General features: G+C 42.3%; 1 protein-coding gene across 1 annotated transcript in view; it reads left to right on the plus strand.

The window, feature by feature from the left end:
* LOC117507641 (inositol 1,4,5-trisphosphate receptor type 1-like) overlaps window positions 1-21,131 on the plus strand; it is a 535,403-nt gene that overhangs the window by 89,797 nt on the left and 424,475 nt on the right. The window contains exons 8-11 of the mRNA XM_034167459.1: window positions 4,985-5,068; window positions 16,600-16,746; window positions 19,851-19,955; window positions 21,066-21,110. Coding sequence (XP_034023350.1) covers window positions 4,985-5,068; window positions 16,600-16,746; window positions 19,851-19,955; window positions 21,066-21,110 — 381 coding nt within the window. The remainder of the gene's footprint in view (window positions 1-4,984; window positions 5,069-16,599; window positions 16,747-19,850; window positions 19,956-21,065; window positions 21,111-21,131) is intronic.

Raw genomic sequence — 21,131 nt, forward strand, 5'->3', positions numbered from 1 at the left:
TAAACTCTGTAAGGGAGTTAGAGTATCTCGTCAATAGTTTTACATCCTCATTGAAGACAACTTTGGATGCTGTAGCTCCTCTGAAAAAGAGAGCTTTAAATCAGAAGTGTCTGACTCCGTGGTATAACTCACAAACTCGTAGCTTAAAGCAGATAACCCGTAAGTTGGAGAGGAAATGGCGTCTCACTAATTTAGAAGATCTTCACTTAGCCTGGAAAAAGAGTTTGTTGCTCTATAAAAAAGCCCTCCGTAAAGCTAGGACATCTTTCTACTCATCACTAATTGAAGAAAATAAGAACAACCCCAGGTTTCTTTTCAGCACTGTAGCCAGGCTGACAAAGAGTCAGAGCTCTATTGAGCTGAGTATTCCATTAACTTTAACTAGTAATGACTTCATGACTTTCTTTGCTAACAAAATTTTGACTATTAGAGAAAAAATTACTCATAACCATCCCAAAGATGTATCGTTATCTTTGGCTGCTTTCAGTGATGCCGGTATTTGGTTAGACTGTTTCTCTCCGATTGTTCTGTCTGAGTTATTTTCATTAGTTACTTCATCCAAACCATCAACATGTTTATTAGACCCCATTCCTGCCAGGCTGCTCAAGGAAGTCCTACCATTATTTAATGCTTCAATCTTAAATATGATCAACTTATCTTTGTTAGTTGGCTATGTACCACAGGCTTTTAAGGTAAAGTAATTAAACCATTACTTAAAAAGCCATCACTTGACCCAGCTATTTTAGCTAATTATAGGCCAATCTCCAACCTTCCTTTTCTCTCAAAGATTCTTGAGAGGGTAGTTGTAAAACAGCTAACTGATCACCTGCAGAGGAATGGTCTATTTGAAGAGGTTCAGTCAGGTTTTAGAATTCATCATAGTACAGAAACAGCATTAGTGAAGGTTACAAATGATCTTCTTATGGCTTCGGACAGTGGACTTATCTCTGTGCTTGTTCTGTTGGACCTCAGTGCTGCTTTTGATACTGTTGACCATAAAATTTTATTACAGAGATTAGAGCATGTCATAGGTATTAAAGGCACTGCGCTGCGGTGGTTTGAATCATATTTGTCTAATAGATTACAGTTTGTTCATGTAAATGGGGAATCTTCTTCACAGACTAAAGTTAATTATGGAGTTCCACAAGGTTCTGTGCTAGGACCAATTTTATTCACTTTATACATGCTTCCCTTAGGCAGTATTATTAGACGGTATTGCTTAAATTTTCATTGTTACGCAGATGATACCCAGCTTTATCTATCCATGAAGCCAGAGGACACACACCAATTAGCTAAACTGCAGGATTGTCTTACAGACATAAAGACATGGATGACCTCTAATTTCCTGCTTTTAAACTCAGATAAAACTGAAGTTATTGTACTTGGCCCCACAAATCTTAGAAGCATGGTGTCTAACCAGATCTTTACTCTGGATGGCATTTCCCTGACCTCTAGTAATACTGTGAGAAATCTTGGAGTCATTTTTGATCAGGATATGTCATTCAAAGCGCATATTAAACAAATATGTAGGACTGCCTTTTTGCATTTACGCAATATCTCTAAAATCAGAAAGGTCTTGTCTCAGAGTGATGCTGAAAAACTAATTCATGCATTTATTTCCTCTAGGCTGGACTATTGTAATTCTTTATTATCAGGTTGTCCTAAAAGTTCCCTAAAAAGCCTTCAGTTAATTCAAAATGCTGCAGCTAGAGTACTGACGGGGACTAGCAGGAGAGAGCATATCTCACCCGTGTTGGCCTCTCTTCATTGGCTTCCTGTTAATTCTAGAATAGAATTTAAAATTCTTCTTCTTACTTATAAGGTTTTGAATAATCAGGTCCCATCTTATCTCAGGGACCTCGTAGTACCATATCACCCTAATAGAGCGCTTCGCTCTCAGACTGCAGGCTTACTTGTAGTTCCTAGGGTTTGTAAGAGTAGAATGGGAGGCAGAGCCTTCAGCTTTCAGGCTCCTCTCCTGTGGAACCAGCTCCCAATTCAGATCAGGGAGACAGATACCCTCTCTACTTTTAAGATTAGGCTTAAAACTTTCCTTTTCGCTAAGGCTTATAGTTAGGGCTGGATCGGGTGACCCTGGACTATCCCTTGGTTATGCTGCTTTAGACGTAGACTGTGGGGGGGTTCCCATGATGCACTGTTTCTTTCTCTTTTTGCTCTGTATGCATCACTCTGCATTTAATCATTAGTGATCGATCTCTGCCCCCCTCCACAGCATGTCTTTTTCCTGGTTCTTTCCCTCAGCCCCAACCAGTCTCAGCAGAAGACTGCCCCTCCCTGAGCCTGGTTCTGCTGGAGGTTTCTTCCTGTTAAGAGGGAGTTTTTCCTTCCCACTGTTGCCAAGTGCTTGCTCACAGGGGGTCGTTTTGACCGTTGGGGTTTTTCATGATTGTTGTATGGCCTTGCCTTACAATATAAAGCGCCTTGGGGCAACTGTTTGTTGTGATTTGGCGCTATATAAAAAAAAGTTGATTGATTGATTGATAGCTAACGAACGGACCATCGGTTAGCAAGTTCTTCACGGAGGTGAAGCAAACAGGTCTGACTACGAGCCGTCAGCAGCTTTCATGTTCGGACGATACTGTATGTTTGTGTGTTTATATATATATATATATATATATATATATATATATATATATATATATATATATATATATATAGTGGGGAAAATAAGTATTTGACCTCCTGTCAGTTTTGCAGGTTTTCCCATCTACAAAGAATGCAGAGGTCTGTAATTTTTATCGTAGGTACACTTCAACTGTGAGAGACAGAATCTAAAAAAAATCCAGAAAATCACATTGTATGATTTTTTAAATAATTAATTTGCATTTTATTGCATGAAATAAGTATTTGACCCCCTACCAACCAGCAAGAATTCTGTCTCTTATTGACCTGCTAGTTTTTCTTTAAGAAGCCCTCTTATTCTGCACTCTTTACCTGTATTAATTGCACCTGTTTGAACTTGTTACCTGTATAAAAGACACCTGTCCACACACTCAATCAATCACACTCCAACCTGTCCACCATAGCCAAGACCAAAGAGCTGTCTAAGGACACCAGGGACAAAACTGTAGACCTGCACAAGGCTGGGATGGACTACAGGACAACAGGCAAGCAGCTTGGTAGAAGACAACAACTGTTATGATTATTTATTAGAAAGTGGAAAAAACACAAGATGACTGTCAATCTCCCTCGGTCTGGGATTCCATGCAAGATCTCACTTTGTGGGGTAATGATGATTTTGAGAAAGTTCAGAACTACACAGGAGGACCTGGTCAAGGACCTGAAGAGAGCTGGTCATGGCCATGATGCTGTCATGGTTTAAAATCCTGCAGGGCAGCAAGTTCCCCCTGCTCAAGCCAGCACATGTCCAGGCTTGTTTGAAGTTCACCAGTGACCATCTGGATGATCCAGAGGAGGCATGGGAGAAGGTCATGTGGTCAGATGAGACCAGAATAGAGCTTTTTGGAATCAACTCCACTTGCCATGTTTAGAGGATGAGAACAACCCCAAGAAAACCATCCCATCTGTACCAATTGTTAAGCTCTGTTTTTCTAGGGGGTCATATACTTATTTCATGCAATGAAATGCAAATTAATTATTTAAAAATTATACAATGTGATTTTCTATTTTTTTTTTTTAGATTCTGTCTCTCACAGTTGAAGTGTACCTACGATAAAAATTACAGAGCTCTCCATTCTTTGTAGGTGGGAAAACCTGCAATATGTGTGTGTGTGTGTGTGTGTGTGTGTGTGTGTGTGTGTGTGTGTGTGTGTGTGTGTGTGTGTGTGTGTGTGTGTGTGTGTGTGTGTGTGTGTGTGTGTGTGTGTGTGTGTGTGTGTGTGTGTGTGTAAAATAGACATATAATAAAGGCATTATTAACCTCACTTCCTCAGTCTGTACAGGAATATCAGACCGCTGTGTTTTTTGCATGGACCTTGTGAATGCTGGGTCCGTACCTACACCTCGGTCTGATATTTCCCTGTATAGACCTCGCACTCAGTTATTAATCCTTAATCTTTCCCCCCTTGAAATCAGAAGACAAAATTGAGCAGATATTCACATTCAGCAAAAAGGTGCTATATTTTTGCTGCCATGATTGGGGCATGTTAGGACATTTAAATTACAGTAACAAGAAATGAACTGGTACAATTAGACTATTTAATGTGTGTGACCATTAATTCCCATCTGTACTTGTGCTTGGCTTATCATTTGGAAGAGATGGCCAGTGTGATTGAATGTTTTGATGATTCAGTATGTGTTTAATATGCGTTCTTATTATCGTGACAGTCCCGTGGTCGCAAGGAAGGTCATCTGTTGATTGATTCCTGAATAGAACGGTGGACATGGAGAAAATCTACATCCTGGGTCGATCTAGAGACACCTCTATGTGTTTGTTTAATGTAGGAATGTTGTTGCACACTGACAAACATACGGTTGTTGATGGATCCTTAGCCTTGTCCGATGGTTGGGAAATCCCAGACGATCGGCGTCTGAGGACCTGCTGCAGCCTTCATGTGCCTTCACAGCTGTTTGGTTACAAACCATCACCTCCTTGATCCACTGTTGAGGGCTTCTTGTTTCACCAGAGCTTCGTTGCCCGTCTTGTGTTCAGGGTTTGCTTTATGGCTACCATAGTGGCCACAGGTCACACAGGTTCCCCATCATATTTCACTCCAACAGACAATCCCCGACTTACCCAGGTGTCACGAGACGGACGAGGGGTTGCAATAAATCTGTGATCAGGAGAGGTTGGAGTAGAAAAGTGCTTTAAAGGCCAGAAACACATCACATTTTTAAAACAGTTGCCTCCCTTCGTATCTGTCATGGTACAGAATAACTTTTGGTAAATGATACAATTGCTGCAGATTACTGTTGCAGGGCCAATAATGGATAATAGGCATTAAGTTAAATGTTCTAATTTGAAAGAATGCACTTTTAAACACTTGTCTGTTCTGCATTTCAGGTTAATTCTGTAAACTGCAACACAAGTTGGAAAGTTGTTCTATTTATGAAATGGAGTGATAACAAGGAGACAATTCTCAAAGGGGTATGTACTTTGGAATCTGTGTGCCTGCAACATACAGTGAGGAAAACACTCTGCATAATTAAAAAAGCTTTAATTATGCAGCCCACTAATTTCAGTTCAGTTATTGAAAGAATTTTTGGTCACACATGTCACTGTGGAATTGTCTTGTGTATCAGTTTTTTGTTATTATTGAGTTTGTGTGCCAAATAAATTCATTCATTCATTCATTCATTCAGTCCATCGCTTCTTCTGCAGCCATGCTTTTATTGTGTGTAGAACAGGCGTGGCCCTTAGTTTTCCCACAGCACCACCTGAATAACAGAAAATATTGTGGTGGGCCAGACCAATATACTGAACTCAATTCTGTTCCATATCTATTTTATCTCTATAAAAAGAAGAAAATGTTACTGCTTTGACCAGCTGCAACTATGATTAAGTAATGAAAAAGTGAAGTAAGCTTAGTAAACACACCAACAAATTCCCCAGAAACATCAGTGAACAAACCATTTTTTTTTTCCAACTTCATTTACGGTATTGAACTTTCTTCTTTTAACAAACAAAACCCGACGTGCAGTAAAGCAAGATAGCTTATAGCATAGACATTTATTCAACATTTTTCATATTCCAACTTCATGGCAACAACCACCCCAACTACCTCCCAAACCCACAGGCCAAACAAACACACATACAGGCTCCCACACACAATGTGTAGTATAACAGTAATAACAAAGAAAAAAGAAAGAAAGAAAGAAAGAAAGAAAGAAAGAAAGAAAGAAAGAAAGAAAATAAATAATAATATAATCTAGTCATCTTCTATATCACAAATGACATTCAAAGAATCAATCTCTTCCAAAAATGCATCCCATGCGTCAGGAAACGACTTTACTGAGCCATAAATCTGAAACTTTAAATTCTCTAGCTTTAGATTATACAGCATCTCTTGAACCCAGTGGGCATGTGAAGGGAGATGGGGAAGCTTCCAATTTAAGAAAATCAGCCTACGGGCCAGCAAGGTGGTAAACGCCAAGGTCCGTTTATATACTATTGCCACACCCGCAACAGGGGAGAGTACCAAAAAGTGCAGATAAGGAATTCTGACCAATAGCACAGTGATAGGCTCTACTCAAAACATCAAAAATATATGCCCAGAAAGATCCTAGTTTGGGACACAGCCAAAATATATGTGCCTGATTTGCCGGTGACAAATGACATCATTCACAGGCATTACTCAAATGGAAATGTTTGCCAATCTCGCACTGGTATAGTGAACCCTAAAAAGAACCTTAAATTGAATCAATTTGTGAGGAGCACAGATAGATGACATGTGAACAAGAGACAAAGCAGAGTTCCATTGTTGTTCAGTAAATGTAACATTTAGGTTTTCCTCCCAAGCATTCTTGATTACAGTAAGTGATGTTGAGGATGACAACCAAATAGACCTATATATGACAGAAATACATCCCTTAACTACAGGGTCCACCGAAAGAAGAGTATCTAGTAAAGTTTCTGGAGGACGATTCAGAAAATGAGGAAACAATTTTTTAACAAATTCCCTAACCTGAAAAATCAGAAAAGATGACAATTTGGAAGCTTATATCTGGAAGAGAGCTGCTCAAATGAAGGAAATACAGCCTCTGTGTATTCAAGATTGAAGGATTCAAAAGGAGTTTATTGTCATATGCACATAGGAACATGTTCCCTGCACAATGAACTGTGTTTACTGCATTTTTACCCATCCTAAGTGCCAGTTAGGAGCAGAGGTCGCCTTTTAAATCATTAATAGAATTTATCCCCTTATTTTGCCAGACCCAGAATACTGGATCAGTTGTAGATGGTTCAAAAGCCCAGTTTCTGTAAACAGAGGCCAAAGTAGAAGGGCCTAAAAGCCCAAAATGTTTTCTGAACTGATTCCATATCTTTAAAGAAATTAGTACCACTGGACAACATGTCAAACACAAGAGTGGAGGTGGAAGCTGAGAGCACAAAACTGAAAGCAGCAAAAATGGAGATAAGCTCTTTTCCAGATGCACCCACCCAGGTAGCATACCCTTCTCCTCGTGCATCCAAAACAGAACCCCTTGCATAATGGCTGCCAAGTAGTTGTACCTAAATACTGGTAGGGCAAACCTTCCTTTATCCTGAGGAAACTGCAAAACTGATTGGATTCTGGCTAGTTTGCCAGCCCATAGAAAAACAGAAATAAGTCTGTTCAGACCAGAAGGTGCTGAAACAAATAAACTCTGGATGAATCACAATCTTAACCAAATTTATCTGACTCACAAGTGAGAGGCAAAGACAACCGGTGTGCAAAGTCCCCCTCAGTCTTGTCGATCAGAGGAGCGAAATTGACCACTTAAATGGCACTAAAGAGGGAGGAATAGCTTTAGCGGAATCAATAATAGGTAACAGCTACGTTTTTAAAATAATTAAGTTTATAACCTGACTAGCTACCATTTTCATTCAAGATATTAAAAATTGGAGGAAAAGAAACCAACAAACCTGAGCTGTTTTGTAAAGAAGGATGGTCCAAAATACCTTCAGCCAGAATTCAGACTGTCATTGGAAGCTATAGGAAGTGTTTAGAGGCTATTTCTGCAAAAGCAGGATCTACTAAATATTGTTGCATTTTTTTGTTGGGGTGCCCACATTCATGCACCTGCCTAATTTTGTTTAAAGAATTATTGCACACTTTCTGTAAATCCTATAAACTTCATTTCCCTTCTCAAATATCACTGTGTTTGTCTGCTATATATTTAACTGAAATTTCCGATCCAGACAACCAATGATCTATAAAGGAAAATCATTAAATTTTTCGGGGGTGCCCAAACCTTTGCATACAACTGTATATGAATAGAAGCCCTCATAGAAGAATAGAGTAGCTTGACCCAGTCCACGAAAGCTGCACCCAGCCCAAATCTACCCAACACACTGTACAACAAGCCCCATTCAGCCGTGTCAAAGGCCTTTTAGACATCAAGGGACACCAAAACCTCTCGCACTGAAGAACTGGTAGAAGTAATAATATAAAAAAGGTGTCTAGTATTAGATAGAGATTGCCGACCCGGCATGAAACCTGTTTGATCCAGTCCAATAATGGCTGGTAAAATGTGTTGTAACTGACAGGCAAGAACCTTAGAAAGAATGATAAAATCAACATTTCAAAGTGAAATTGGCCTCTAACTAACACAAAGCAAAGGGTCCTTATCTTTTTAAGAAGTAGAGAAATAATGGCCTCCGACAGGGTTTCTGAGAGATGACCACGAACAAAAGCATCATTGTACACATCTTATAATATGGAACTGTCGAAGCAGAAAAAACTTATTCGGCACTGAAGCCATCAGGTCCAGCAGATTTGCCACTCTGGAGGACACCAATAGTCTGTTGGACCTCTGCCATGGTGATGGGAGCACCCAGTATTTTTGCTGCCTCGTTATCAATATGAGGAAAATATTCTTTATTATTATCACTTACTGAGGCGTTGCTGGGCCGGTAGCATAGATTTACATTTCCGCTACCTGGCTATACCTGCCTGCAATGGCGGGCGGGTATCCCCATACCTGCTGTGCATAAACTGATGATGTCATAGCGCGCAGCCCAAGAACTGTCTGCAGAGGAAAAGATGAAAACGCAAAAAGTGTGTATTGGTCCCAATATGGATATTACAGATGATTTTCTCATGGATAGTACGACAGTGAACAGCAACCAAAGCAGCCAGGTTGATGAGGACACACTGGTGACTTTGGAGAACAGCGCGTACCAGCCAACATGCCAAAAGTTAAAGTGAGCCAACTTTTTATGCACGTGTTTGCTGGGTGTTGTGCGTTTAGAAATGACATTAAATATTGTTAATGTGATTCCACGTGTTGTGTATCTCAGTAAGTGATAATAATGCAAATAACATGCAGTTGTCCTGCGGTATGCCTTTTCAGAGTCCTGATGTACATGCCCAGGCGACTGGGCATGTACATCAGGACTCTGAAAAGGCATACCACCCTCCAAAAGCATGTTATTGTATTAATATCACATCAGAAGAATGAGGGCAATGTGAAGTATAAAGAGCAGCATAAAACTTTGCAAAGATATGATTTATCTCTATTGGATCAGTTAGGGTATCCCCTTAGGGAGACTTTATCGCTGGAATAAATCTTGAAGATGCCTCAGCCTTAGCTTGATGTGAAAGAAACTTTCCGGCTTTGTCACCAGACTCATAAAAGCGTGCTCTAATTTTGAATAGCAAAGTTATCGTCATAGTTTTGACCTTAATAGTGGAGGCAAGATCAAAAAAGAAAAAGCTCTGGCCCCTGAGAATTTATGTCTCCAAGGATCAATAAGATCATATTGTTGAGAGAGTGTTAGCAAAGTCCTAGCAGAACGAGTAGGTGGGGCATTTTTATTCGACGAACGACCCAGCACCGGGTAATGGAAAAAATTGAAATCACCTCCCATAATTATATATTGGTTTCGAATATCTGGAATGGACATAAACAGACTAACAACAAAAGTACTATTATCCCAGTTAGGTTCATAAATACAAACAAAAAGAAGAGGTGTGTCCCAAAGCGCTCCAGAAACCATTACATACCTACCATTTAGATCTACAATGGATCTATCTAACAGAAAAGGAATACCCTTTCGAATAATTATAGCAACACCTCTTGATTTACTGTTAAACGTAGAATGATAAACCACCCCTACCCAATTTTTTAGATGTCCAACTTCCCTGTTGAACATATGAGTCCCCTGAACAAAATATGTCACTTTTCAGCTGATTCAAGTGAGTCATCACTCACCCCAACTTTGTAACACTCCCCATGCCCTTCACATTCCAAGACATAAACCTAAGTGCATTGTGTGAAGAGGTCATACCTTAGTGCTGAAGGCAGTACTTCCATAAAATAGACAAACACAGGTGGGATCCATGGCAAGCAAGACGAACAAGGCAGACATCTGACAAAGAAAAAAGAAAAGGAACTGAAAAAAAAAAACCCTTGGCCTATAATAAACTCCATATATTGAAAAACCATGTGTCCATTATACAGAGGTGTCCAAAACACCAAGCAGAGGACTTCAACAATATAGATAGGTAAATCGTCATACTTCAGCTTATCCCGGACTTTACGGGCCCCGCGCACCATCATTTCCCGGGTTTTAAAATTATGAAAACAAACAAGTAACTTCTGACAGGCCGCAGCCTGTCTAGCTTAGCAGCTAGAGTACGGTACACCATGTCCATTTCCAAGTGAGATGGTAAAATGTCGGTGCCAAGCACATGAAAAAGCAACCGTGAAAAAAAGTTGGCATAGAACCTTCAATATTTTTTGGAAGACAGATTATTTGGATGTTGTTTCTGCAACTTCTGCTTTCGAGATCCATCACCTTAGCCTTTAGCTTAACATTCTCTGCCATTATAGCAGTGAGCTTAGCCTGAATATCCATCAATTCTGAGCTATTGTTATGAGCTGACTGCTCCAGACTGGAAATACATTGTTTGTGGTCATCAAAAGTTTGGTGAACGGTTTCCAATTTGGCCTCATATTTTGTATATGTGTCCCTTATCTCTGCCAAAAGTTCAATTATATGCTTCACTAGCTTAGTAGTTAGCAACACTGTGATTGCATTGGTAAGGCTGGCCAATTCTTCTCATTCTTGGTCCGCTCGTCTCGTTTCAGTGTTGTATAAAGTACCGGAAAATCACACTTAAGTAAAAGTACAGATACCCATTAAAAAAATGACTTTGGTAGAAGTTCAAGTCACTGATTGAAATGCTACTCAAGTAAAAGTCTTAAAGTATCTAGTATTTATTGTACTTAAGTATGACAAGTAATGTACAACTAAATGTACTCAAGTATTGAAAGTAAAAGTACAAGTAAATGTTAATAATCAAAAACGGACTGATTTTTTTATATTAAAGTTCATCTAGGCTTGTAAATGACTGGTAGTATTAGTCAAAATACTGAAAATTGTGCACATCACACAAAACACTTCAGAAACAAGGTTTCAAAACCTAAACGAGAGTAGACTACTCACTAGGTGTTCACAGGAAACAGTTATTTATTTTTATATGTATTTATTTATTTATTTTCATTGTTACATGGTTTTAACTTTTCTGTTGTGTTTTGTTTCATTAGGTTCATTATTGTAACATTATTAGTCTATTATTATTGACTATTATTGTCTATTATGTAGACTATTATTGTTGTTGCTATAATATATGAATAAAAATAAATTAAAACAACAGCTTAAGCGAACAGCTTAATGCTAACTTTAACATTGAAAACGTCATAGACATGCTAACGCGTTAGCATCGGTCCCGTTTTTAAGTTATAAAATACATCTATCAACTGTTTCAGAAGACCATAACAGGTTGGTTTAACATAAAAATATTAAATATTACTCACAGACATATGCTCTTCAGGGTTTTAGCGGGAAAAAATTAGGATAAATCCATCCATCCATGCATTTTCTTCCGCTTTATCCAGAGTCGGGTCGCAGGGGCAGCAGCTCAAGCAAAGCCACCCAGATGTCCCGATCCACACACACCTCCCCCAGCTCCTCCGGGGGAACCCCAAGGCGTTCCCAAGCCAGCTGAGAGATGTAGTCCCTCCAGCGTGTCCTGGGTCTTCCCCAGGGCCTCCTCCCAATGGGTCGTGCCCGGAACACCTCTCCAGCGAGACGTCCAGGGGGCATCAGGAAAAGATGCCCGAACCACCTCAACTGACTCCTTTTGACGTGGAGGAGCAGCAGCTTGACTCCGAGCTCCTCCCGAGTGACCAAGCTCCTCACCCTATCTCTAAGGGAGCGCCCAGCCACCCTGCGGAGGAAACTCATCTCGGCCGCTTGTACTCACGATCTCGTTCTTTCAGTCATGAGCCAAATCTCATGACCATAGGTGAGGATCGGAACGTAGATCGATCGGTAAATCGAGAGCTTTGCCCCCCTACTCAGCTCTCTCTTCACCATGACGGTCCGATACAGCGACCGCATCACTGCAGATGCTGCAATGATCCGTCTATCGATCTCACGCTCCATTCGTCCCTCACTCATGAACAAGACCCCGAGATACTTAAACTCCTCCACTTGAGGCAAGGACACGCCACCGACCTGAAGAGGGCAAAGCACCTTTTTCCGGTCGAGAACCATGGCCTCGGATTTGGAGGTGCTGATTTTCATCCCGGACGCTTCACACGCTCTCACACTCAAACCGCCCCAGTGCACGCTGAAGGTCCTGATTTGACGAAGCCAACAGAACCACATCGTCCGCAAACAGCAGAGATGAGATTCTGTGGTTCCCAAACCAGACCCCCTCTACACCCTGGCTGCGCCTAGAAATTCTGTCCATAAAAATAATGAACAGAACCGGTGACAAAGGGCAGCCCTGGCGGAGGCCAACGTGCACTGGAAACAGGTTTGACTTACTACCGGCAATGTGAACCAAGCTCCTGCTGTGGTCGTACAGGGACCGGATAGCCCTTAGCAAAGGACCCCGGACCCCGTACTCCCGGAGCACCCCCCACAGGGTGCCCCAAGGGACACGGTCGAACGCCTTCTCCACATCCCCAAAACACATGTGGACTGGTTGGGCGAACTCCCATGAGCCCTCGAGCACCCGATGGAGCGTGTAGAGGTGGTCCAGTGTGCCGCGACCAGGACGAAAACCACACTGCTTCTCCTGAATCCGAGGTTCGACTATCGGTCGAATTCTCCTCTCCAGTACTCTGGAATAGACCTTACCGGGGAGGCTGAGGAGTGTGATCCCCCTATAGTTGGAACACACCCTCCGGTCCCCCTTCTTAAAGAGAGGGACCACCACCCTGGTCTGCCAATCCAGAGGCACTGTCCCTTGTCGCCATGCGATGTTGCAGAGGCATGTCAGCCAAGACAGTCCCACAACATCAAGAGACTTAAGGTATTCAGGACGGACTTCATCCACCCCAGGAGCCTTGCCACCGAGGAGCTTTCTAACCACCTCGGTGACTTCGGGCTGGGTAATGGATGAGTCCGCCTCTGAGTCCCCAGTCTCTGCTTCCTCTTTGGAAGACGTGACGATGGGATTGAGGAGATCCTCGAAGTATTCCTTCCACTGCCCGACAACATCCCCAGTCAGGGTCAACAGCTCCCCACCCGCACCGTAAACAGTGCTGGTGGAGAGCTGCTTCCGCCTCCTGAGGCGTTGGACGGTTTGCCAGAATGTCTTCGAGGCCGTCCGATAGTCCTCCTCCATGGCCTCCCCGAACTCCTCCCAGACCCGAATTTTTGCCTCTGCGACTGACCGCACGGGCTGCGGCACGCTTGGCCTGCCAGTACCTGTCAGCTGCCTCCGGGGTCCCACCTACCAACAAAGATAAGTAGGACTCCTTCTTCAGCTTGACGGCATCCCTTACTTCCGGTGTCCACCACCGGGTTCGGGGATTGCCGCCGCGACAGGCACCAGAGACCTTGTGACCACAGCTACGAGCAGCCGCATCAACAATGGAGGTGGAGAACATGGTCCACTCGGACTCCATGTCTCCAACCTCCCCCGGGATCTGGGAGAAGCTCTCCCGGAGGTGGGAGTTGAAGACCTTGCTGACAGAGGGTTCCACCAGTCATTCCCAGCAGACCCTCACGATACATTTGGGCCTGCCATGTCTGACCAGCTTCCTCCCCTCCCCCCCGGATCCAACTCACCACCAGGTGGTGATCGGTCGACAGCTCTGCCCCTCTCTTTACTCGAGTGTCTGAGACACATGGCCGAAGGTCAGATGATATGACTACAAAGTCGATCATCGACCTCCGGCTCAGGGTGTCCTGGTGCCACATGCACTTATGGACACCCTTGTGCTCGAACATGGCGTTCGTGATGGACAAACTATGACTAGCACAGAAGTCCAACAACTGAACACCACTCGGGTTCAGATCAGGGAGGCCATGCTTCCCGATCACCCCCATCCAGGTCTCACTGTCGCCGCCCATGTGGTCATTGAAATCCCCAAGGAGAACAATGGAGTCCCCAGTCAGAGCGCTACCTAGTACCCCTCCCAGGGACTTCAAGAAGGTCGGGTACTCCGCACTGCCGCTCGGCCCGTAGGACGAGACAACGGTGAGAGACCCGTCCCTGATCCAAAGACGTAGGGACGCGACCCTCTCGTTCACTGGAGTGAACTCCAAAACATGGCGACTGAGCTGGGGAGCAATAAGCAATGCGACCCCAGCTCTCCGCCTCTCCCCGTGGGCAATGCCAGAAAAATGAAGCGTCCAGCCTCTCTCCAGGAGTTGGGTACCAGAGCCCAAGCTGTGTGTGGAGGTGAGCCCGACTATCTCTAGTCGGTATCTCTCAACCTCCCACACAAGCTCAGGCTCCTTCCCGCCCAACGAGGTGACATTCCACGTACCAACAGCCAGGGGCTGTGCGCATGGACCGGGCCGCCGGGCCACCCGCCCTCGACCGCCACCCAATCCCCCATGGCCCCCTCTGCAGGTGGTGAACCCACAGGAGGGTGGGCCCACGTCACTCTTTCGGGCTGAGCCCGGCCGGGCCCCATGGGCTAATGCCCAACCACCAGGCGCTCGCACACGAGCCCCAAGCCCAGGCCTGGCTCCAGGGTGGGGCCCCGGCTCTGCCATACCGGGCGACGTCTCGGTCCTTGATTTTTTTTACTGGTCATTGAGGTTCTGAACTGCCCTTAGTCTGACCCATCATCTAGGACCTGTTTGCCTTGGGAGACCCTACAACATAGCTCCTAGGATAATCCGGGTACGCAAACTCCCCCACCATGATAAGGTGGCAGCTAGAGGGGGAGAAAATTAGGATAAAGTGAAATGAAATCCACGAATCGTAGATCGAAGCACTGCTTCGACCTGCGAATCACTGCTTCCATTGGTTCAAGGTTCAAAGCAAAGCCGCACTGCAGAAAAGTTGATTACAGACCCGCTGCAGGTCTGTAATCAATGTAGAGAAATTATCATTTTCCTGACAAACACCCCCCAAGTGTGCAACTGCAAAAAAAACCTACTGGACATGCCTCACGACAAATCGGACGGACTTCGCTGCAGTCACTAGTAATCAGTGGTGTCTCTGGGTGAAAACACGACTTTTTGTGTGTGTGGTTTTTTTTTTTTTGTAACGAGTAACGGCATGGCGCACAGAAAATGTATCGTAGTAGAAGTATGCAATGAAGGTCGGAAATGTAGTGAAGTAAAAGTGAAAGTAAGCTGAATTTAAAAAACTCTAGTAAAGTACAGTCTGCCAAAACGTACTTAAGTACAGTAGTGAAGTATTTTTACTTCTTTACTATACAACACTGCCTCATTTTCGCCATTGTTCAGAAAAAAAAAGAAAAGAATAGGTACAAAGCAATCCAAAACAGAAGACTACGCAAAAATAAGGTCATAATAAATGAACTACCAAGCAAAAGTTCTAAAAGTTCGGGAGCACTAACAAACATGTCTACTCCATTAGCTCCTCCAACCAATTTTTTTTTAAAGAGCAGCATTCAGTCAACTTCATACAAAATGCTATTTGCAATTCAACTTTTAGTCTAATCATCTCATTTGCTGTTTTCAGTTCTTTTTTCTTCTTTTTTAATGAACAAATCATAAGCTGTTCACCATCTTCCTTTAATCGAAACCCTTTTACATTCACATCCTAGGATTTAAGGTAAAACAAGGTGCAGACAGCTAAGAAAGCAGAAAATTCTTCTTTTTTAATGGCCCAGTCACACGGAACTTAATGAAGGGCAACAAAGCCCTGACGATACAAGAAATGTTTAGTTTTTTTTTTAGTTTTTGTAACGTTATTTAGTTTGACTTTGTTCGAGCAGCTGAATGTTTTCACACAGTGCACAAGCCGGTTTGTGAGCACTGAGGCTGCTGCGTTCATGTACCGTCGGAAATTATACAGCAAACTCAGCCTGTTTGCTTGTTTTTTTTTTTATCTGGGTGGGGAGTCAGCTTCAAAGGGCTCAGGCACCTTATATAGGGAAGAATTAATCTTTTGTGTAGATATAATTAATTATTTTGCCACAAGCACCTGATGAATTTGAAACAACAAAAAAGTTGTGTATTTTCCGACGGTACTTGACACAGCGGTAGCGAGAGCAGCAGCTCCTGCGTGCACTTAGTATTTTTTTATTAAATATAGCAATATGAGTGTAGGAATGACAATCCAGCCCTTGTGTACATGTGGCAACAGGTAGATGATTCAGATGATTATATAAAGAGCTGTTCTGGAAGGCAGACTTCACGTTGTGAATCAGCAGCAGCTGGTGGAAATAACTATAATTATTAATGTAATCATTTATAATGAGCCACTTTGATATTATGGATGTGATATTTTGAGTAATGAAAACTATCCATCAGACATGACAGTCCCAATTAACAAAGATGTTAATGTAAATCACAACAAATTAATTTCATAATTTCAATTTTGGAAATCAAATATACTGTAGTGTTTTGATGAAATAAACACATTCAGAAAATGAATGAATTTCATATACATTTCAGAAAAAAATGGAAATGTTTCTCAGTAAAAATGTGTAAAATGCCAACGTCTGTGTGCTGTTGTATGCTGCTAGGGTGATGTAGTCCGGCTGTTCCATGCAGAGCAGGAGAAGTTCCTCACCTGTGATGACCACAAGAAGAAGCAATATGTTTTTCTTAGAACAACAGGCCGGCAGTCCGCCACGTCTGCCACCAGCAGCAAAGCACTGTGGGAAGTTGAGGTGAGGACAACATTCTTTTCCTTTTCCACAAAATGTTGTATATTTCCTTTGCTGTAGTGCGTCATTGCTGCTTTTCTTGGAACTGGAGACCTTATCTTGATGATCTGGGGTGCGCATGGTCTGCAGACCATAGTGCAAGTGCATGTGTTGGATATCCAGCTCCACTTTGCTGTTTACAATGTGTGGAATGTCAGAACAACGTAAGGCACTTTTTTTGTTTTTATTAAAAAAGTAAATGGCAGGACACATAAGAATAAGAAGAGAATAAGAAAGAACTTTATTGATCCCGAAGGAAATTATTTTGCCAGAGTGCCGAAATGACTGAAGGCACTTGCACAAGATTTGATAGTAGTTTGATAGTATTGCACATAGCTCTGAGTGACTGAAAAACTCTAATCGTTATGTATTGATCCTGCAGAAGGGGGAGGAGTTGTACAGTCTGATTGCCACAGGTGATTGTTTTTGCAAAGAGGATAAAGGTTCCAACCAGAGAGAACGGTCAATTATTATTCAGCTCTTTGCTGATGCATATAATTCCTGCAGTATCAAAGGACAGATAGGCAAGTTGTACAATGGTATCACTTCTTTAAACAAACACTGCTGTCTACGCGAAGGAATGCTGGGAAAACAAACTGGACATTGAAATAACAGAGGACGTGGACGAACGCCTGGATGACACAGTCATTCACCGCAAATTCCTTGGTGTAGAAAGACTTCTGCTGGAAAAATCTCATACACTTCTTATTACACCTAAACAAAAAGCTAAAAAAGACATACTCATTTCGAGTGCTGCAGGGAATGTGGAGAAACCATGGTTGACCACGCCCATGTGTTTGGTTGTGCCTCTTATTCAAATTTTTCTGAAGGATGTGGCGACAATAATTACAAAGGTTCTGGGTTTTAATGTTGGTATTACGTTCACTTTTTATACCTGGGAAATTTCCCTGAAGGATTAGGTGAAGATGAGGAGTACCTCCTGAAAATTCTATTAGTTGCGGGTAAAAAAGGCTCTCACAAAGTACTGGCTTCAAAAAGAGATTCCTACAACCCCAATTCCAATGAAGTTGGGGAGTTGTGTAAAATGTAAATAAAAACAGAATACAATGATTTGCAAATCCTCTTCAACCTATATTCAATTGAATACACCACAAAGACAAGATTTTTAATGATCAAACTGATAAACTTTGTTGTTTTTGTGCAAATATTTGCTCATTTTGAAATGGATGCCTGCAACACATTTCAAAAAAGTTGGGACAGACAAAAAAAGACTGGGAAAGTTGATGAATGTTCAAACAACACCTAATTGGAAACACATGAGTGTCATGATTGTGTATAAAAGGAGCATCCCCAAAAGGATCAGCCGTTCACAAGCAAAGATGGGGCGAGGATCATCACTTTGTGAACAACTGCATGAAAAAAATACTTAAACAGTTTAAGAACAATGTTTATCAATGTTCAGTTGCAAGGAATTTAGGGATTCCATCATCTACAGTCCATGATATAATCAGAAGATTCAGAGAATCTGTAGAACTTTCTACACATAAACCAACATTGAATGCCCGTGACCTTCGATCCCTCAGGCGGCACTGCATTAAAAACCAACATCATTGTGTAAAGGATCTTACCATGTGGGCTCAGGAACACTTCAGAAAACCACTCTCAGTTAACACAGTTTGTAGCTACATCTACAAGTGCAAGTAAAAACTCTACCATGCAAAGTGAAAGCCATACATCAACAACATCCAGAAACGCCGCCGCCTTCTCTGGGCCCGACCTCATTTGAAATGGACAGATGCAAAGTGGAAAAGTGTGCTGTGGTCTGATGAGTCCACATTTCAGATTGTTTTTGGAAATCATGGACGTCGTGTCCTCTGGACAAAAGGGGAAAAAGACTGTCCAGATTGTTACCAGCGCAAAGTTCAAAAGCCAGCATCTGTGATGGTATGGGGGCGTGTTAGTGCCCATGGCATGGGTAAATTACACATCTGTGATGGCACCATCAATGCTGAAAGGTACATCCAGGTTTTTGAGCAACACATGCTGCTATCCAAGCAACGTCTTTTGCAGGGACGTCCCTGCTTATTTCAGCAAGACAATGCCAAGCCACATTCTGCACGTGTTACAACAGCGTGGCTTCATAGTAAAAGAGTGCGGGTACTAGACTGGCCTGCCTGCAGTCCAGACTTGTTGGCCATTGAAAATGTGTGGCACATTTTGTAGCGCAAAATACAACCACGGAGACTTCAACAATTAGTGTCCTCAGTTCCCAAACGCTTAATGAGCGTTGTTAGAAGGAAAGGTGATGTAACACAGTGGTAAACATCTCCAGAAAGAGCGAATAAATGGTCCATTTACATACGTAGCTGAAAGTAGTCATTTCCATAGCTTCTTAATGTGTTATGTCATATTTTTTTAATACATTCTTGATATACATACTGTATATTCTATGACTTTTCACTGATTCTCTATTTTCTTTTTCTCTTTTTTGTAATGTGAAAGTGTTTCATAAACAAGTAGGGAACAAAAGACACAGAGATCACATATCTGAAATAAAGCCCCATTAAAAAACATTAGTTTATCATCCTTGACATCAGAAAACAGTGGTGAGGGCGGACACATCTATATGTGTCGTTTTTCAGGTTGTCATAACTTGTTCCTCAATACCAAGTGAGGAACTGAAAAAGATCTGATATTTTTTAAATAAATCGTGTTTCCATGTTGAATATTGTCGGTGTACTGCACACTAGTATTGTGATAAACATCATACTGTGTGTGAGTGACATAGAGCAACTGCCTGTGTGTTGTGTTTGGCCAAAGCATACTTACCACCTAGCGGACGTGCTGGTTCTTGCACCAGCTGTACCGCCGTAGATGAAATTAGCCCCCTCCCCAAAAAAAAATCTGATGTGGGCCGATTTCAGCACGCGGGCAGGGGATGATAAACTTGTGTTTTTTGTTTGTTTGGGGCCGAACAACTTGAGAGGAAAAACTTTAAGGAATTGTTTATTTGACAAAATGTCTCATGACTGTGTGAAAAGTATGATGGGAAGGAGATAGTAATTTAATGTGGTCACAATATGTCTTCATGTCTTTTGTTGCCACAGGTAGTTCATCATGACCCTTGTCGGGGGGGTGCAGGCTACTGGAACAGCCTGTTCAGGTTTAAACACCTGGCTACTGGGTGCTACTTGGCTGCTGAGATGGAGGAGGTGTGTGCAGCTTTTTTTCCAGTATAATATCACTATAATAATGTATATTATGTCCACATTGGTCCTGATTTACTAAGATCCCAGATAACGAGTGTTAAATTGTGCGATATTGCAATCAAAAGTTTGCAATATGTTGGGTTGCTGAACATTTTGCACAAATGATGTTGTCTGCATCATGTGAGGATTTTGTGTGTGTTAATGAACATAAGCACAAAATGAAATTCATTCAGCCACTTACAGTTATGTGCAAAATTAGACAAACACACATTTTAACAGAAACTATTTTTGAATGAACATTTAAAAAAAAATGCAAGCACCTTGAAAATGGTTTGCCTGCTATTTAATGGGAGGTGTGACATTTGTGGCATGAACTGGAATTCTGCATCACTGTCGTGAAAAACACCCCCATCAAATAAAGGCGATTTTGATTTTTATTCATTTTCTATACCCACTTATTCCAGTTAAAGGTCAGAGGGGAGTTAGATCCCATCCCAGCAGTTATAGGGCGAGAGGCAGAGTCCACCCTGGACAGAATACCAGTCTGTCAGTGGGTCACATGCTGACAGACAAAAACATTCACCCCAACAGTCTTTGGAAGTCAGAGCACCCGGAGGGAACCCACGCGAACATGGAGAGAACATGCAAATTCCACGTAGAAAGGACCAAGTGGGAAGCAAGCCCAGGACCTTCCTGTTGTGAGGCAAGAGTGCTAACCACTAAACCACTGTGCCGCCCAGTCACAGTTCGACAGAACAAAACATAGGCTATCACAAAATAATGTGAATCAGCAACAAAAATAAATAAATAATCATACTTTAAGGTAAACATATTAAATGGACGTGTTGTTGTTTGAAAGACACAGTCCTCGGGGCATGCCAGTAGAAGAGCACATTGCACATTTGTTTGTGGGTGAAATGGAGTTGCACACATTTTATACACACCAACCTTTAGTAAATCAGGTCCGTACGGGTTTGTTCTTTCACGTGTATCATGTATGTTGTAGACGTTTGCTGCACTTAATCAAAAGATGCGCAAAAGAAAAAAAATTGCTAAGTCCAGCATCACATCGACACGTCGGATGAGAATGTTGGATGTGTGTGTGTTTTTCAGGTCAGTGCAGACTTTGAGGAGGAGAGCGCTGACCAGCGGCCCTCCGTAAGTCAACATGACCTCTTA

This window comes from Thalassophryne amazonica, chromosome 3 (assembly GCF_902500255.1).
Source record: "Thalassophryne amazonica chromosome 3, fThaAma1.1, whole genome shotgun sequence".
Taxonomy (NCBI): Eukaryota; Metazoa; Chordata; class Actinopteri; order Batrachoidiformes; family Batrachoididae; genus Thalassophryne; species Thalassophryne amazonica.